At 37.8% G+C, this 15,925-nt stretch overlaps 1 protein-coding gene and 1 long non-coding RNA gene across 6 annotated transcripts in view; both read left to right on the forward strand.

Annotated features, from left to right (window-relative positions):
• Positions 1-15,925, forward strand: part of LOC135081056 (uncharacterized) — a 239,828-nt gene that overhangs the window by 221,214 nt on the left and 2,689 nt on the right. For all 5 annotated transcript variants that reach the window (XM_063975770.1, XM_063975769.1, XM_063975768.1 and 2 more), the window contains one exon: positions 14,155-15,611. In XM_063975770.1, the coding sequence (XP_063831840.1) occupies positions 14,155-15,611 (1,457 nt within the window). The remainder of the gene's footprint in view (positions 1-14,154; positions 15,612-15,925) is intronic.
• Positions 1-15,925, forward strand: part of LOC135081064 (uncharacterized) — a 211,926-nt gene that overhangs the window by 122,974 nt on the left and 73,027 nt on the right. The gene's annotated exons all lie outside the window — the stretch shown is intronic.

The following is a 15,925-nucleotide window of genomic DNA, read 5'->3' on the forward strand; positions in this document are numbered from 1 at the left end:
GTAAGTTAATAAAATATTAAGCAAGTACCTACCTAATTATAGACATAGTAAGTATATATGTAGTTTAGGTATACATATTGTTGTTAGGTGTAAGAAAAATTAAAATAAGATATGCTTTGTAAACCAATTGAATTTTTCCGGGAAAAATTGCGATTCTCACTAACATGTTTTCCAATTAAAAATTATTGTTGGAAAAATACTCAGTAACTCAATATGCCGTTGTCTGTCTGTACATTGAGGAATAAAAATATTAAACGTAGAAAAACGTTCTTTTCCAGGAAAAGGGCTAACGATATCATATGCGGGCAGTAAACAGAATTTAGTGTTTTTTTCCCAAACTTCCCTTTACCGTGTGTTACACGGTTTGTAGTATTGCTTCGTAATGATCGTTTGGAGTAATGGTTGACAACTCTGCTCCTATAATAGAAGTCGCGGGTTTGATCCCCGCATAGTACAAATATTAGGAGTATGAAACTATCTTGTAGTCTAGTAATAGTCTAGGACTCTAGGTATTTTCTATGAATGATATTGTGTGTAACAAAAAGTATTCAAATAAGTCAATTAAAACTGTAGTCTGGTATTCCGGTGCTTTATTAGGGACTAGATGGCGCTGTAAAATGTCAAGGAGATTGTCTTAGATAATATTAAGAAATGTCCAAGATTTACTTAAGTTCTACCTAACATACATAGTATTCTGTCAATTACTTAGTGCTCTACACGGCAATCATTGCTTTCCGACACTCTCTCATCTTGAAACAATGGATACATTTCCATATAGGTTTGCTAGAAGTCCCCATCGTGAGATGAAGATAAGCCACATAGGTTAGAAGACCTCTAGCATTCCGAGCATGTTGAATCACGCCACCGTTGCTTAACATAATCTTACACAACACTAACTTAAGAACACGTGCACTAATTATACAAATTAACAAATGCTAAACGTTACGGAATTCGGTACTTTCCACAGGGTCCTGCTAAATGGAGTAAATACGTGCTAATATGTTGCAGTATCTTTTTAATTGCAACACTTAACAACATGCAATTAAAAAAGGTTTGGGCCTTTTTAGAGGTTTATCGTATTACGAAACGACAAATCTTTTCAGACATCATCATCATCATTGCAGCCTCAGAACGATTAAACTTACCCCGAAAAACTAGGTTCGTTCGTTTCAGCCAAATGACGTCCACTGCTGGACAAAGGCTTCCCCCAAGGATTTCCATAACATACGGCCCTGCGCTGCCCGCATCCAGGCTCTTCCCGCGACCTTCACCAAATCGTCTGTCCACCTAGTGGGAGGCCTGCCCACGCTCTAGGTTGTGGTCAAAGTAACTAAAGAAAAGATACACCCATTTGTTTCTACCAGACATTTTTTATTTGCGAGTTTATCGTAGGTTTAATTAAACCGAAAGGGAATTGAACTTGAGACTGATTTACTGGCAATTTACTCTCTACTGGAGGTACGAGTAGGTACAGGGCTTTACGCGCGAATTTAGAAGTCAACCATTTAATGAGGCAAGTGACTTTGGCAATTGATTTTAAACCCCATATTGAAGGAAATTATATTAAGGACATTCTTATTTTAGCAGTTGTTTACCCTTCAGTCTACTGTACTTATTTACTATAGATATAGTGCTTTAAGGCCTATTCAGACCTAAGCGGTATTCGCTACCGTCTGCGGCAGAGAAAACCCAGTGGGTATGCGGTAATAATACTGTTCAGACCTAAGCGGTATTCGCTACCGTCTGCGGCAGAGAAAAACCAGTGGGTATGCGGTAATAATACTGTTCAGACCTAAGCGGTATTCGCTACCGTCTGCGGCAGAGAAAACCCAGTGGGTATGCGGTAATAATACTGTTCACACCTAAGCGGTATTCGCTACCGTCTACCTATGTACCTCCACCCACAGCGGCAGCGAATATCGCTCAGGTCGCTCTAGCCGCGATACTTGATACTAAATACCTGAGCGAAACCCGCGCGGTTTGTACCTCTACCCACAGCGGCAGCGAATATCGCTCAGGTTTGAATAGGCCTTTAACTCAGTCAGTGCATGAGGTATGGGAGCGGCAGGGAAGGGGTGACATTGACATATTATGACGTGACAGAGCATACAAATATGAAGTGTCGCTGACGTTTGACCGTCACAAAAACCCCGTGCTGGTCCCATACCTCAGGCACTAACTGAGTTAATCGCTATACTATAGTACGGTAGAATGCAGGGTAAACAACTGCAAAAATAAGAATCTAAATATATGCAGGGTGTTACTTAGGTAATGGGTATATGAGCCGACACTAGCCCATGTTAGCATATCGTCGCTTGCTTCTCTAACTGACGTAACTGACATTTTGCAAAATTTTCAGGCGATTAGATAGATCGATTCGTCTTGCAAAACTGATTATGATGGTGTAGATAACTCAGTTTCGAAAAAAAAATCAGATACGTCAGTTAGAGAGGCAAGCGACGATATGCATATAAATGGTATGGTGAAGTCAGAAATTTAATATCATCATTTTAATTTTTTAAATTTTCATACAAAATAAAATTTTTAAAATCAGATTTGTATGAAAATTAAAATAATTAGAATGATGATATCAATTTTCTGACTTCACCATACCATTTATATGCATATGTTAACATGAGCTAGTGTCGGCTCATATACCCATTTACCTAACACCCTGTATAACTCAAAGGTGACTGACTGACATAGTGATCTATCAACGCACAGCTCAAACTACTGGACCGATCGGGCTGAAATTTGGCATGCAGGTAGATGTTATGACGTAGGCATCCGCTAAGAAAGGATTTTACGAAATTCCACCCCTAAGGGGGTATTACGGGATCCACGCGTACGAAGTCGCGGGCGGCCGCTAGTGTCCTATATAATTTCAATATGGGGTATGATAAAACCAATTGGCAAAGCTACTTTAGTAGTACTATTTTACTTAGGTTTTCTAGCGCTTGAGTTACTTACCTAAGCGAAAGGAAAAGAAGAAGACTGTACTATATCGCATAGAATTAGATAATAGTGGTGCATATTGGTTAGTTAATTCAACGGTGGCGAATACCAAACCGCTCGTGTTTTTGCGCACGCTCCTAATTTAGAACTGGCCCTCGTAACCTTAGGGTTTATCTACGAAATAAAATATTACTGCGCCAGACCCATTCTGCGGACTGTACCGGCAGGGGTTGCAAACTTTTGGGTATAATAGATTTTATTTATTGAGCAGCTGGAATTTTACTACGCTTGTTAGATGTGTTGGACAAACACGTGTAATGATTAAATATTTTACTGAAGTGAGTTTCCATTTGTCCAATCTCGCAAAAAGGATAGTGCAAACCAGGAACACTACTAACTTCGAGAAACATCACGTATTAAGGTTGTGATATTGAAAACCATGCGCAAAAAAAAAACAAAACACATGAACTCTTGTTAACTTATTTACGCGACTTGTTAACTAAGTTAACTTATTTAGAAGATCTAAACAAAACAGCTCAATGTCGGGATCGGATATTAGACAAAATATTATTTGGTACTGACATTTGACATGAAGAATATGATTCGGCATTGATATTTAATATGTATAATTTTTTTCTTACCAACCCATTTGCCTCCGGTGAATTAGAAAGTCATGCTCCTGCTGTAGACACTAAATGACCCTATGATAAGATTTTTTATCAATTTAGCACGTAACCTAGTAACTGTCGTCACTGTATTACACTTATTGTGACTAAAGCCCGGTTCGTGAGCACGTAGAATTTTGTCCAATGACCCCTAGCTACCCATCCTTATCGCTCGCGCGTAATTATATTGCTGTCGCGACTGTGCGACTGGCACCCGCAGTGAGTGTGCGAGCGCGATAGCAACATAATTACGCGCGAGCGAGGTTTAAGGATGGTTAGCTTGGGGTCATTGGACAAAATTCTACGTGCTCACGGACAAGACTATACTACAGTTCTCGTTCCTCGCCAAATGTTATCCACCCCTGTCAAGTTCTATAACAGTCTTTTTGTCCGTGTGTGTACCGTCGCTCCGTATAACCTTCGGTTAACGGTGCATAAACAGGAAGTGCATTACTACCTTCAGTATAAGCTTCCACATCTGCGAGCTTTTACTTCTGTAAAGTTATGACACGTAGTTTTACATATCTCTAATACCTGTATAAATAAATATGTAGTTTAAAGAGATAGATTCTACCTATTTATTTATTTATACAGGTATCTAAATATACAGGGTGGAATTTTGTAATGCCACCTGGAGGAAAAGTACTCTTAATATTTTAGATAGAAAATTTTACTGAAAGAAAACATTCCTTTATTTTTGAAAAGAAAGAGAACTGCATTCAAAATTTTTCCATTTTTTTTGGAAATTCACTACCATACCATACGATTTTCTGTAACATAGTTAAAATAATTTAAGATTTCATGGTTTTCCTTTCATTTGATTTATCAAGTTTGTTAGAGAGATTTCATCATTATACTTAACCCTAACGATCGATGTAATAAAAATACAGGGTGTCATTTTTATCAGATTTTAGTTGGTTCGATTCCCGGGTGTGGCAAGCAAATTTTTAAAAATCTTTGAATGCAGTTCTATTTCTTTTCAAAATAAAGGAATGTTTTCTTTGAGAAAAAAATTCTATCTACAATATTAAGAGTACTTTCGCTCCAGGTGGCATTACAAAATTCCACCCTGTATATAACTCAAAGGTGACTGACTGACTGACTGACTGCCTGACTGACTGACTGACATAGTGATCTATCAACGCACAGCCCAAACCACTGGATGGATCAGGCTGAAATTTGGCATGCAGGTAGATGTTATGACATAGGCATCCGCTATTTTTGTAAGTACTTATCATATCAGTTTTTTGTGGTGGTCAGTGAAAAAAATCAGGAAATAGTTGGAATAAATTCTTATTTTCTTGCTGTAACCATTAAAAACCTGAATTTTCAAGTATGACTTTAATCCAATAGGTACTCGTAAGTCTACACGTCACCTTAGCTCCTCCCAGATTTTACGGACGCAATAAATAAATGGGTGACACTGTCCACATTATCCTAAATCTAGGACAATTCCAGACTATTCCAGGCAGATTGGGCTGGACATCCAGTATTGATTGCTTGCACACAGTCCGATCTGTCACTGAGGCGTTATTTCATCCTGTGGGACAAAATATAGAGACATAAACGTTTGAAGTTTCATTCTGCACTTACTCATATTGTTTACTAGCGGCCCGCCCCGCCTTCGCACGATTGCAATAGAATTTCTCTTATATAAAATGCATCCCACTAATATTATAAATGCGAAAGTTTGTGTGGATGTCTGGATGTTTGTTACTCTTTCACGCAAAAACTACTGAATGGATTTTCATGAAACTTTCCAGTATTATTGTTTATAACCCAGAATAACATAAAGGCTATAATTATGACGGTCTGTGACAAACTAAATTTCACGCGGGTGAAGCCGCGGGCAAAAGCTAGTGTTTTATAAACCTTCCTCTTGAATCACTATCTATTAAAAAAACCGCATCAAAATCCGTTGCGTAGTTTTAAAGATTTAAGCATTGTATAGGGACAAACAGACAGGAAAGCAACTTTGTTTTAAAATATGTACTTAGTGTTTTCAATTTTTAAGGTCCATTCTCCATAAAGAGTATTTTAATACCTATTTATGTATTGTAAAGACTTAGTCGTTGTAGTTAGAGCTTGGTTGCACCATCTTACTTTAACTTTGACATACGTCAAAAATCTGTCATACTCCATACAAAAAGCACCGGTTATCGTCATAGTTACTGTCAAAGTAAGATGGTGCAACCCACCCTAAACATTTTTGTTGCAATACTCATAGCTCGGACGGAAAGCTAGTTTGCAATAATTTGTGCCAAATAAACTGCCTATTCCAATCACCTGAAATCTGTACTAATTAATGCACATAAATGGGCAAAACGTACTTATATCTGGGCTTTACGCGACTATGTATTGGAGTTAGGAGTTAAATCCTTCTGTTAAATCATTTCTGTGGGTTTACATCAGTTTGCTAAATTACTATTCGTCACTGTAATATTATTGAAAGCATTCAATATTTCTCTTTCATTGACACACAAGCTTTCATTACAGGGCACAACTCAAAGGCATTCACTTTGTACTCTGTTTTATGTTTAATTTTCATTCATATCACAGATTCACAGTTCGTTCTCGACATGCCTTCATGTCCAACCGATGACGACAGAAAAGGAGGGTTACGAGTTTGGCAGATATTATTTTTTAAAGAATTATAATTTTATAATGAGTTTCTCCTGATCTATAGGAACGCTAACATTGTTTTATTTAGTAAACTGTCATGGACTGCTTTTTGCAGAGGCAATTGTAATTCTCATATCAATTCAAAGATTGGAATAATTTTAGGAATTCTAATATTATTATAATTATCTCGTGGAAAACTAAGTGGTCTCATGGGACAGAGGTAACGATTAATTTCTATTGTGTCATGATTTGCTGGTACTTGGTATTATTGGGAAGTGTATTTTGACAAAACCATTTTATTTATTGCATGTAATGAAATAAAAAAAATACTGAAAGCACTCAACAGGCCCAAAACTCGATCGTCACTAATAAATTCAAAATTATGCGCCAAGTTCTAGTTACAGTGTAAAATAAAGTTTCAAACGAACAACTTTGGACAAAAAGCGAAACGAGGCGACGGTTAAAATCCGCTTATCCTGATTCGCTCTCTCAGCTCGCTCCGCTTAGCGCGCGAAGTTGGCAGACGGTTACACACGCCTTCAAAAAAGGCCTCTCTTTCGGAGTTTTTAAAAGTACTCTAAGTGGGACTAACGCAGTTAATAAGCTTTATATTTTCGCTAGAACGTTTGTTTATTTACCTTTGAAGAGCCTGAGTAAATGGACAATTTGTAAGGTAAACACTTAAATACTAAATACGAATGCAGAGGTATACATTTAGGCTCTTGTACGTTAAAGAGATTAGGCCAGATTACAAAATGATCTAGATTCTAGAGAGATTTTTATTTGAATTTCAGTATATTCGTGTTTTGATCGAAATCATCATCATCATTTCAGCCACAGGACGTCCACTGCTGAACATAGGCCTCCCCCAATAACTTCCACATCGCACGTTTGATTTGATCGTAAGAATCTTCCTAACTGTTCTATATTTCGACTCTATCTGTCACCAGTCATTTTGGTGTGAGAAAGGATGGTAGATCTGAGGTGCAATAAAAAAGCAATCGTATTCATTTCACAGTTCAAAACGTACGATAAAATCTGTTTAACAAGGCGTTTGACAGAATATAGTGTATGTTTTGAACTGTGAAATGAATACGATTGCTCTTCTGCATATAAATGTAGAACAGTCCAACAAAATCTAACTAATAAATGAATCAGCAGTCTGACACTTTGAAACTGTAAAATGGTCACGGCTGAAACCATCCAGTAATCTTTTTTTTTTTAACCACAACGAGGAAGCTCTTGGCCTGGTTCTCACCTGATGGAAAATAATTCTCCAGCTGTTAACACAAACCTCATCTTGCTTGATCATTAGTCCAGTCCTAACTATTCTGGCGAAGAGCGAAGCGAAATCCTCTTACCGATGCCAGAGTAAATACAAATGAGTAGGTCATCTTCATAGAAACGCACCGAGCGCGGTTTGTACGTGAGCGCGCCAATACGTATGCGGCGCGCACGCACACACTGACAAATTTAGCGTGGGAGTTGCGCCGAATTTTGTCAGTGTGTGCGTGCACGCCGCATACGTATTGGCGCGCGCTCACATACAAACCGCGCTCGGTGCATTTCTATGGAGATGACCTACTCATTTTTATTTACTCTGCCGATGCTTAGCGAACACGAAGGTTTTACGTTATTTAATTCCTGTTTACAGTAAGTGTTAGCGAAACGATTCCGTTTCGGATGAATAATGGGGGATTTGCTGATGATAAGATGAGCAAAGCTGATAGGAGCGGAACAGTTTGCAGTTTACACTTTGTTGTTAGTTACGAGTACGGTTGCAGGCTTTCTCTTTTGCCGGTGTTTTACCGGTAACGACCTTAAATTCAAAGCTAAGTGTCTCTTAAGTATTTTTACCTGAAGATTTAAAATCACGTTTAGACATCATTTCGTTTATTTTAATACAAAATGTCTGGATTTTAGACACTGATAGAAAATATCAGTGAAATCCAGACCTCCATCGAGTTCGCGATGGAGGACTATTTGTGGACGCCCTCTGCCCTATCTAGGAGATCTTAAGTCAAGTAAGTCAAGAAATCCAGACATTTTGTTGATAATACCACATAAATCTAGTGACAGTAAATACAAAAGTTGGAATTCCACATTTTAGGCGGTCTTAGTACTAGGAAGCGATATCTTTCAGATAACCTGAGTAGACCGTTCTTTCAAATTAAAATTAAATGGTTTTGAGGGAGGACTTTTCTCAGCAGTGAGACAAATAACGTTTTCGTTTGCAGCCTAAACACTCCGAAAAAACTTCCGTGAAAGTCCGATTCAAATCGGTTCAGCCGTTTCTGAGATAAGTTGAAAAAAACAGAATTATAATCTGCATAGATTATCCAAGAAAAAGGAGTTCTATTAAAAGCAAAGCTGAATCTGGATCTCCCGGGAAATATTCGGACCTTAAATTAAAATAACCCGGTTTATTTTAGACCCGGGTATTTGCAGCTCCCATCCTGGCAACCGGATTGAAAATAAACAGGAAAGCAAAATGCCGTTCAGATAGTGCTCTGCTCCCAGTCTGTTTTCCCAAACACTCTTCGATATTCCAATGTTGTCCCTCTTTTCTGAGTAAATAACTTTGTACGGGTAAAGGAGCGATGGGAGAATTATAAAATAGATGCAATTCTGAATTAAAAGATAGAATTTGTTTTATGTTATTAGACTAAAACGACTAAAAAGGCAGTCTAAAGGCAGTCTTCTGAAGATTTTTGTGTCAACAATTTAAAACTTCTACTATAAATACAGTGAAGCTGAGTTGCACCACCTAACTTTGACCGTAACTATAACGTTAACCGGTGTTTTTTGTATGGAGTTGAACATATTTTTGACGTTGTCAAAGTTAAAGTAAGATGGTGCAACCCAGCCATCATAATCATAATATAAGTTAATACAATTTTCAATGAAAAATTAAGACAAAAATGTATTATTTTTTCATTGAAACTTTTAAGGCCGGGTAGCAGAGAAAATGGCGAAAATGAGGTTTTCATTTTTCATTTTTGAGGTACTAAACAGTAAAATTAAAGGCTAAGATTTTTATTGGGCATAGTTGAGGATATTTTCTAGGGCTATTAACGGATGGAAACACGATTTGATGAAGTTGATTCGATAGAATAAATTCCCAAAGTTACCTCTATTTGTTTTCTATTTATGGTTTTATTTTTAAAATAAGCGATTTGAGATTCTAAATCTTTTACTAAAGTTCAGAAATAACTTGAGGGCTTTTAACGGATGAAATTTTTATATTGCGTCTTATTTAGTTACTATGTTAAAAAATGTGGAAAAAATCGTTTAGCAGAAATACCAAGCCTTAATTAACTACACACACACTTCATTTAACTATTACCTACACAATAATAATATAGCTTACGCACTTCACAGAACTGTTACAAGGATGGTGATGCATCAGCAGTTCCCGCGGCATTGCCTTCCATACACGGGCAACACTTAGAACTGGTTTCCTTTTATGCGAACCCATTTTCTTAGACTTATACAAAGTTGCAATGAGAATGAGGCTCTTTGTCCCGCATGGACTTATTTTTCCTCGAAAGTACACACTTGATTTGAATCTCATCTGATGGATAATGATCAGGTCTTCCATGCCCGAAATCCTTAAACACAGAGGAACTGGCTGTCTTACTTACCTCTATAACCTTAGCCTGTAGCTAACGAAACATAAAATTGATATTATATTATGGTCAGCCTTAGTTAAATGTTGCCCCCGCTAGGAATCGAACCCGTGATCTCTGGGTCTAAATAGACAATGAGGTATAAGATCCCTTGACATGTTAAATATACTGAAGAGGAACCATATGCAAAAATAATTTGACAGCATTATCCTATTGATAAGGCCGCCTAAGTCGTGCCATCTATGTTGTTATGGCAGGTTGCTTTAGTAAAAAAAAGTATGCACAAAAATTGTTCTTTCATGAAGCACTCCCTAGTGACTAAAAGTTTATGGAAATATGCACAGTTTCCCATCACGCATGCGTTCCTCCCTCGAACCGTTTTCGAGAAATCAAGCGTTGCTATTTGTAAAAAAATTTGGCCCATCCTGTATATTCTATTCTATGATCACTAGCCCATTGCTGGACAAAGACCCCTTGTCTTGATTCGCACTTAAGAGTTCTTTTACATACTGAACCGTAACCCTGAACTGCTAACGGGGGTCAAACAAGCCTTGGCCTCTAAACAGAGCTTGATTGAGACCGCGTTGCGCGCGCGCACGTTGACAGTTGCTCATTGAAACGACGTAGCATTGTCCGGTAATTCATTCGCGATGGGGTTATTGATTGTGAGCAGTTATTTATAATCAGACACTAGTTTTATTTTCTTCTTTTTATCTGTAGCTCGCTTCGTCTTAATCATTTTAAAGTCTCCACTGCAGAAGCACGATCTTCTCTAAATTGATCAGAGACAAATGAAGGATTTGACCTCCAATCTCCACGGCTAGATGGATGGTCTGATGTTTCTTAATATTCCTTAGTCGCCTTTTATTGCATATCACAACATGGGTAAGGGTTGATAGAACATAATATTTGTACATGTGACGCCCCGTGAAGGCGTTGCAAAAACTTAGGAGTCTTTTCACTTCTTGTTCAACCACTGCAACTCATATGTAGCCAAGACCAAAAGTTTGACTGCTAAGGAAACCTAACCAATGGTGATCTAGTAGTCTAGAATTCACAAAGAGTATTAGTAGGTTTTTTTACTACTTATTTTGATAGACTATGGTTAGCCGTTTTAAACTACTTTTTCGTTGTTTTATAACTGATATCACAATTCTACTCTATTTTGATGTCTGCCAACTAACTATTAACCCTTCTGCAATAAAAATGATTGGCTTTTTATTTTACAATTTATGGACGCATATTAATATTTTATGTTCTTAGAATGGTTAATGCGAGCTTTTATAGTCTATATTTAGCAAATGGCAAATATCAGTTAAATATGGATATGTAATTAAATTAATACTTACTTTATTTTCTCTAAACAACAGTCCTTACTGAAAATAGTTTTTAATTGGCTCTATGTTTAATTTATACTGACATTCAAAGGAATGTTAACAAAATAAATAATTAATGAATTGGTTCTTTTACTTACTAAAAAACATTGTAAAACTTATAAGTATTGATACAAATGCTCAAATTGCTTAAAAGTGTTCAATGCACAGTTTTATAGTCAACAATCTTCAATTTAGCTTGACAATGATCTCCCAGTTAAATTTAAGAGGTTTAAAATTGAGACTGAGACGGAATTCTGGTGTCATACGTTAGAGGGGGACGGAACGATCGCTCAGGAAGTTTATAGTGCAATTTATAGGTACTAGCGACCATGTGGTGAGCGGTGGAGGGTTACTGCAACTCGGGAATAGAAAATTAAGGTGACTTTACGTATAGTTGGGGCCAGGGATGTTAAGGATATGAAGTTTCGGTTATGGATACGGTTACGGATATTAGAATAATATTATACCGGTTTCGGTTCTCTGAAAGTTTCGTAATTTCGGTTACGGATATTATTAGATTTTTAAATGTAAAATTCAAATAGCAAGAAGCTGCGCGACCCTCATAGCCACTTTATGTACTATAACGACAACTACGATAAAGGTAGAATAGCCCCAGGGATATTAGATGGTGCCAAGGAATGTCAGACAAGTAGACAAGTAACAAATATTAAAAAGTATTAAGATTTAGACTCCGCCTTTATCCGAAACTTTCGGTTACGGTTACGGATGTTTTTTTTATTTCGATAGTTACGGTTACGGATATCCATAACATCCCTGGTTGGGGCATAAGTAGTATAGTCAGAAACAATAAGCTCTCCTGTCCGACGTCATAAAATTAAGTTGGTATTATGACCACGGCTGCAGTATAACAGCTGAAACGTCAAGCCGTGAGTACATAATGTAACTCATTAATAAACGTCGCGTCAAGACCCGTGTCTTTCTATTTAAGTTGGTATTATTATAATGAGTTCTGCGGAATATTATAATAGAGAGAACTCATGAGAACTGGCAGTCATAAAGTTACTTATTTTCTGCAAATAGAGTTTAAAAGAGGTAGCAGGGAAGCGCTGGACGCAGGCCGCTACCAATCGATCAACATGGAAAGCATTGGGGGAGGCCTATATTCAGCAGTGGACGTCCTATTGCTGAAATGATGATGATGATGAGAGTTTAAAAAGCGCTTTTACACGCCCCAGTATTATTTGAACCCTACCGCTGCTTCGGGACAGCAATATATGAGTCAGTGCTAAGAAGAAGCAGCGCAAGAAACTCACGCCCGTATTCACACACGATGCTTGCTTTTAATTCAATCAGCAAATCGAACGCACAGCGTTGAATAGAGCTCTGTGATTGGTTCGTGTGTCACCCTGTGCGTTCACGCGCACTGTAAGACCTCATAGTAATGTTTGTGAATACGGCTGTCAGTCACTTTTAGCCTCTTTTTCAAGAAAATATTTTTACACATGCTTGCTATAGTTTACAAAATTTATGAACCCTAGACCATACAAGATATGACATTTCGTCGTCATCACACTTTATACACCTCCCAAGCTGTACAAACCACTAAAATATTCACGTCCTCTTGTCGCTTACACTCATAACCGTAAGGCGCCGCGCACACCGGAACGCACTTACGCAGAATTACTTTAACGGGGCCTTAGTGCGGAATGTAATTAGGTTGTCACCTAAGACGGAGGGCGAATGACGGGCACGTGACAATAAAAACGTAAGCCGGGCTTCATTTGTAGGAAACGACTTGATTTCGTACGTTTGAGCATCTTAATAAAGTTTGTCACCAACAGTTAGGTGACGAAACTTTTAAAAATAACAATTAAATTGATTTGCCAATTCGGTTTATTAATCTCTACCTACATAAATAGAATAAGAAAATCAATAAATAGTATCCTTGATGGACATTTTAGACTGCGCCATTTAGTCCCAAACTAAGCAAATAGATATTTCAATAAAGTAGATATTTTGAAATACGTAATTCCTTATTACTCATAGAAAACCTTTTATTCTTCTATTATCTAGACATAATTATTTGTGTGTGAAGAGTCCATTCGGCAGTCGGGTAAAAATACAACTTAGAAAACGATAACATGATAATTCTGGAATCTTTTCGAATGAACTCTATTTAAATCAAATATAACATTAATATTCATAATTTTGAAGAAACTGTACAACAATAACAGAAAAAAACCAACTACATTTCCAAAAATTCGATTCTCATACCAAACCAGAATTTGGAGCGAAATAATTTAATTTCGAAAAGGCCCTCTGATGTGAAGGGCAACCTTTTAACTTTACAGACTCGAAAGAAGGAAATGTTGCCATTTTTCCACGAATCTTTTTTTCGAATCGTTGTTTGTCCACCGACGTATACGAACTAAATGAGATTTTGGACCGTTGCTAGTGCAAAAGTGTGTAAGAGTAAACAAATCGAAATAGAAATAGAAAAAAACAATTTGGAATCGATACCTTTGATACACTCATACTTACTTGTACATTTCGTATTAGAGCACTCTACGCATTTACTTTTAAAACTCATTTGCAATAAAGCATTTATTTATATTTCCAAATTATCAATGCTTCTTTTATCAACCATTACCAACAAACTTTAATGACTTACACTTATTTTTAGCAGAACAGCAGCTCAGTCGATAACATTAACACAGCAGCCATAATTTATTATGATATCTCAAACAACAGTCTTTGAGAGTTTATTAATAAAGCGCATCTGTTAGTGCCATACATTTGTACACTTTACTGCTCACAAAGTACATAAAACGATTCCGCTTCTTAATGCTCCCATTAAAACTACCGTGCGTGTTACATGCCTGCTATTCTTGGCGATAATAGCTTTTATTGCGTCGCGTCTAAAACTGCCCTTTTCTCTTGTTACAGGTCCAAAACTCGAGCCAAAATGCTGCAGGAACACTTGAAGAAACTTCTCATCTTAAATATACTAGCTGCAACAATGGCAGTTCCCGATTTTACGACCAATTGCCCGAAAGAATGCAAATGCGTCTGGGCCAGCGGCAACAAACAAGCGGACTGCTCCAAATCAAATCTACAAGATATACCAAAAAATTTAAGCTCCGACATACAAAATCTAGATCTCAGTGGCAACAATTTCTACGAAATCACTATGTACGCTTTCGAAGACACGAAACTGATCAATCTCAAGAAACTCGTACTAAGAGATTGCAAACTGAAAACGCTACAGAAAAACGCCCTGAGCGGTCTCGCAATCATGATCGAACTGGATTTATCCAAGAACGAATTGAAAACGCTGTACGCGGACACATTTACAGACGCGAAGAAAATCCGATGGCTCTTTTTAAACGATAATCAATTGGAAAAATTAGAGGACGGACTCTTTAACAACTTTGAATACCTCCAGAAAGTGGATTTGAGCAATAATCGTATCGCCACAATCGGAATGAAGACTTTCCTTAACGTTCCCAAGCTGAACACTTTGAGCTTGAATAATAATAAATTGGAAAGATTGAAGATAGACGCGCTGAGTGCATTGACTACGTTATCCAACTTAGATGTGCACGACAATCCCTGGCGGTGCGATTGCTATCTGCAGCCTTTCAGAAACTGGGTTATCAGCAAGCATCTTTATACCTCCCCGATATCGTGTGCTGAGCCAGCCAAAGTCCAGGGAAAAATGTGGAAGGAATTAGACAGCAGCGATTTTGCGTGTCGACCGAGTATTGTGTACCCATCAACAAGCACGACCCTTCGGTCCGCCGACACAAACATTACCCTTTCCTGTCAAGTCAACGGCAACCCGCTACCCGACGTAAATTGGGTATTAAACGCCCAAATAATTGATGGCTCTTATAAGTACCAGGGCGAAGTTAAATACTACTTGTCAGAGAGCAGTTACGAAAGTAGCAAATGGGTCAATTTAACTATCGTAGACGCTGGCAGCACCGACAACGGGGAGTATTTATGTGTTGCCAAAAACGCTGGAGGAGTCGAGGAAAGAAACCTGACTCTAGTTGTGATGCACACAGTACCAGATTTGATAGTTCCTAGCGGTATGGATAATAATATGCTGCCAGTTTTGATAGGCGTGTCATGCACGGCAGCTATTCTATTAATAATTCTAGTCATTTTGTGCTACTGTTGCTGCAAGAGACGAGGCTCGGATAAGAAAGCTGAAGCTTCTAATGGAGAAGCTTTGATAGAGGGCTCTGTGATACCTGAAATGGAGAAGAGTCTAATTACTGCCGTAAATCCCGTCACAAAGCCCCCTAGGAGGTACGACGTCCCGCCTTCGATTACCAGCGGAGCCACGGAGATGTCAGAATTGAATAAAACATTGCTGGACAATGATTCTGTATTCGGTAAGTTACAAGTTTAATTCCACAATTTTTTTTTAACAAAATGTGCATGTTCACCCAAAATATTGGTTGCGCTAAAAACAAACTTTCGCATGTACAATCTTGTAAACGTTGCAACTAAACATGTCGTGTGAGGCACGGCAGCTTTATAAGTTTGCCACTGCAGCTATTCGTGTCCACCTTCATTCCCTCTTATCGCAACATTAAGTGTGACTTTTACCGTGTCTAGATGTTTTATTAAGATATCCTTTTCACAAAAATTACCTCCTAAATAAAGTAGCAATAAAATGCGTTATATCGCGAGCACTTTTCTCGAA

Source organism: Ostrinia nubilalis, chromosome 19 (genome assembly GCF_963855985.1).
Source record: "Ostrinia nubilalis chromosome 19, ilOstNubi1.1, whole genome shotgun sequence".
NCBI classification, from domain to species: domain Eukaryota; kingdom Metazoa; phylum Arthropoda; class Insecta; order Lepidoptera; family Crambidae; genus Ostrinia; species Ostrinia nubilalis.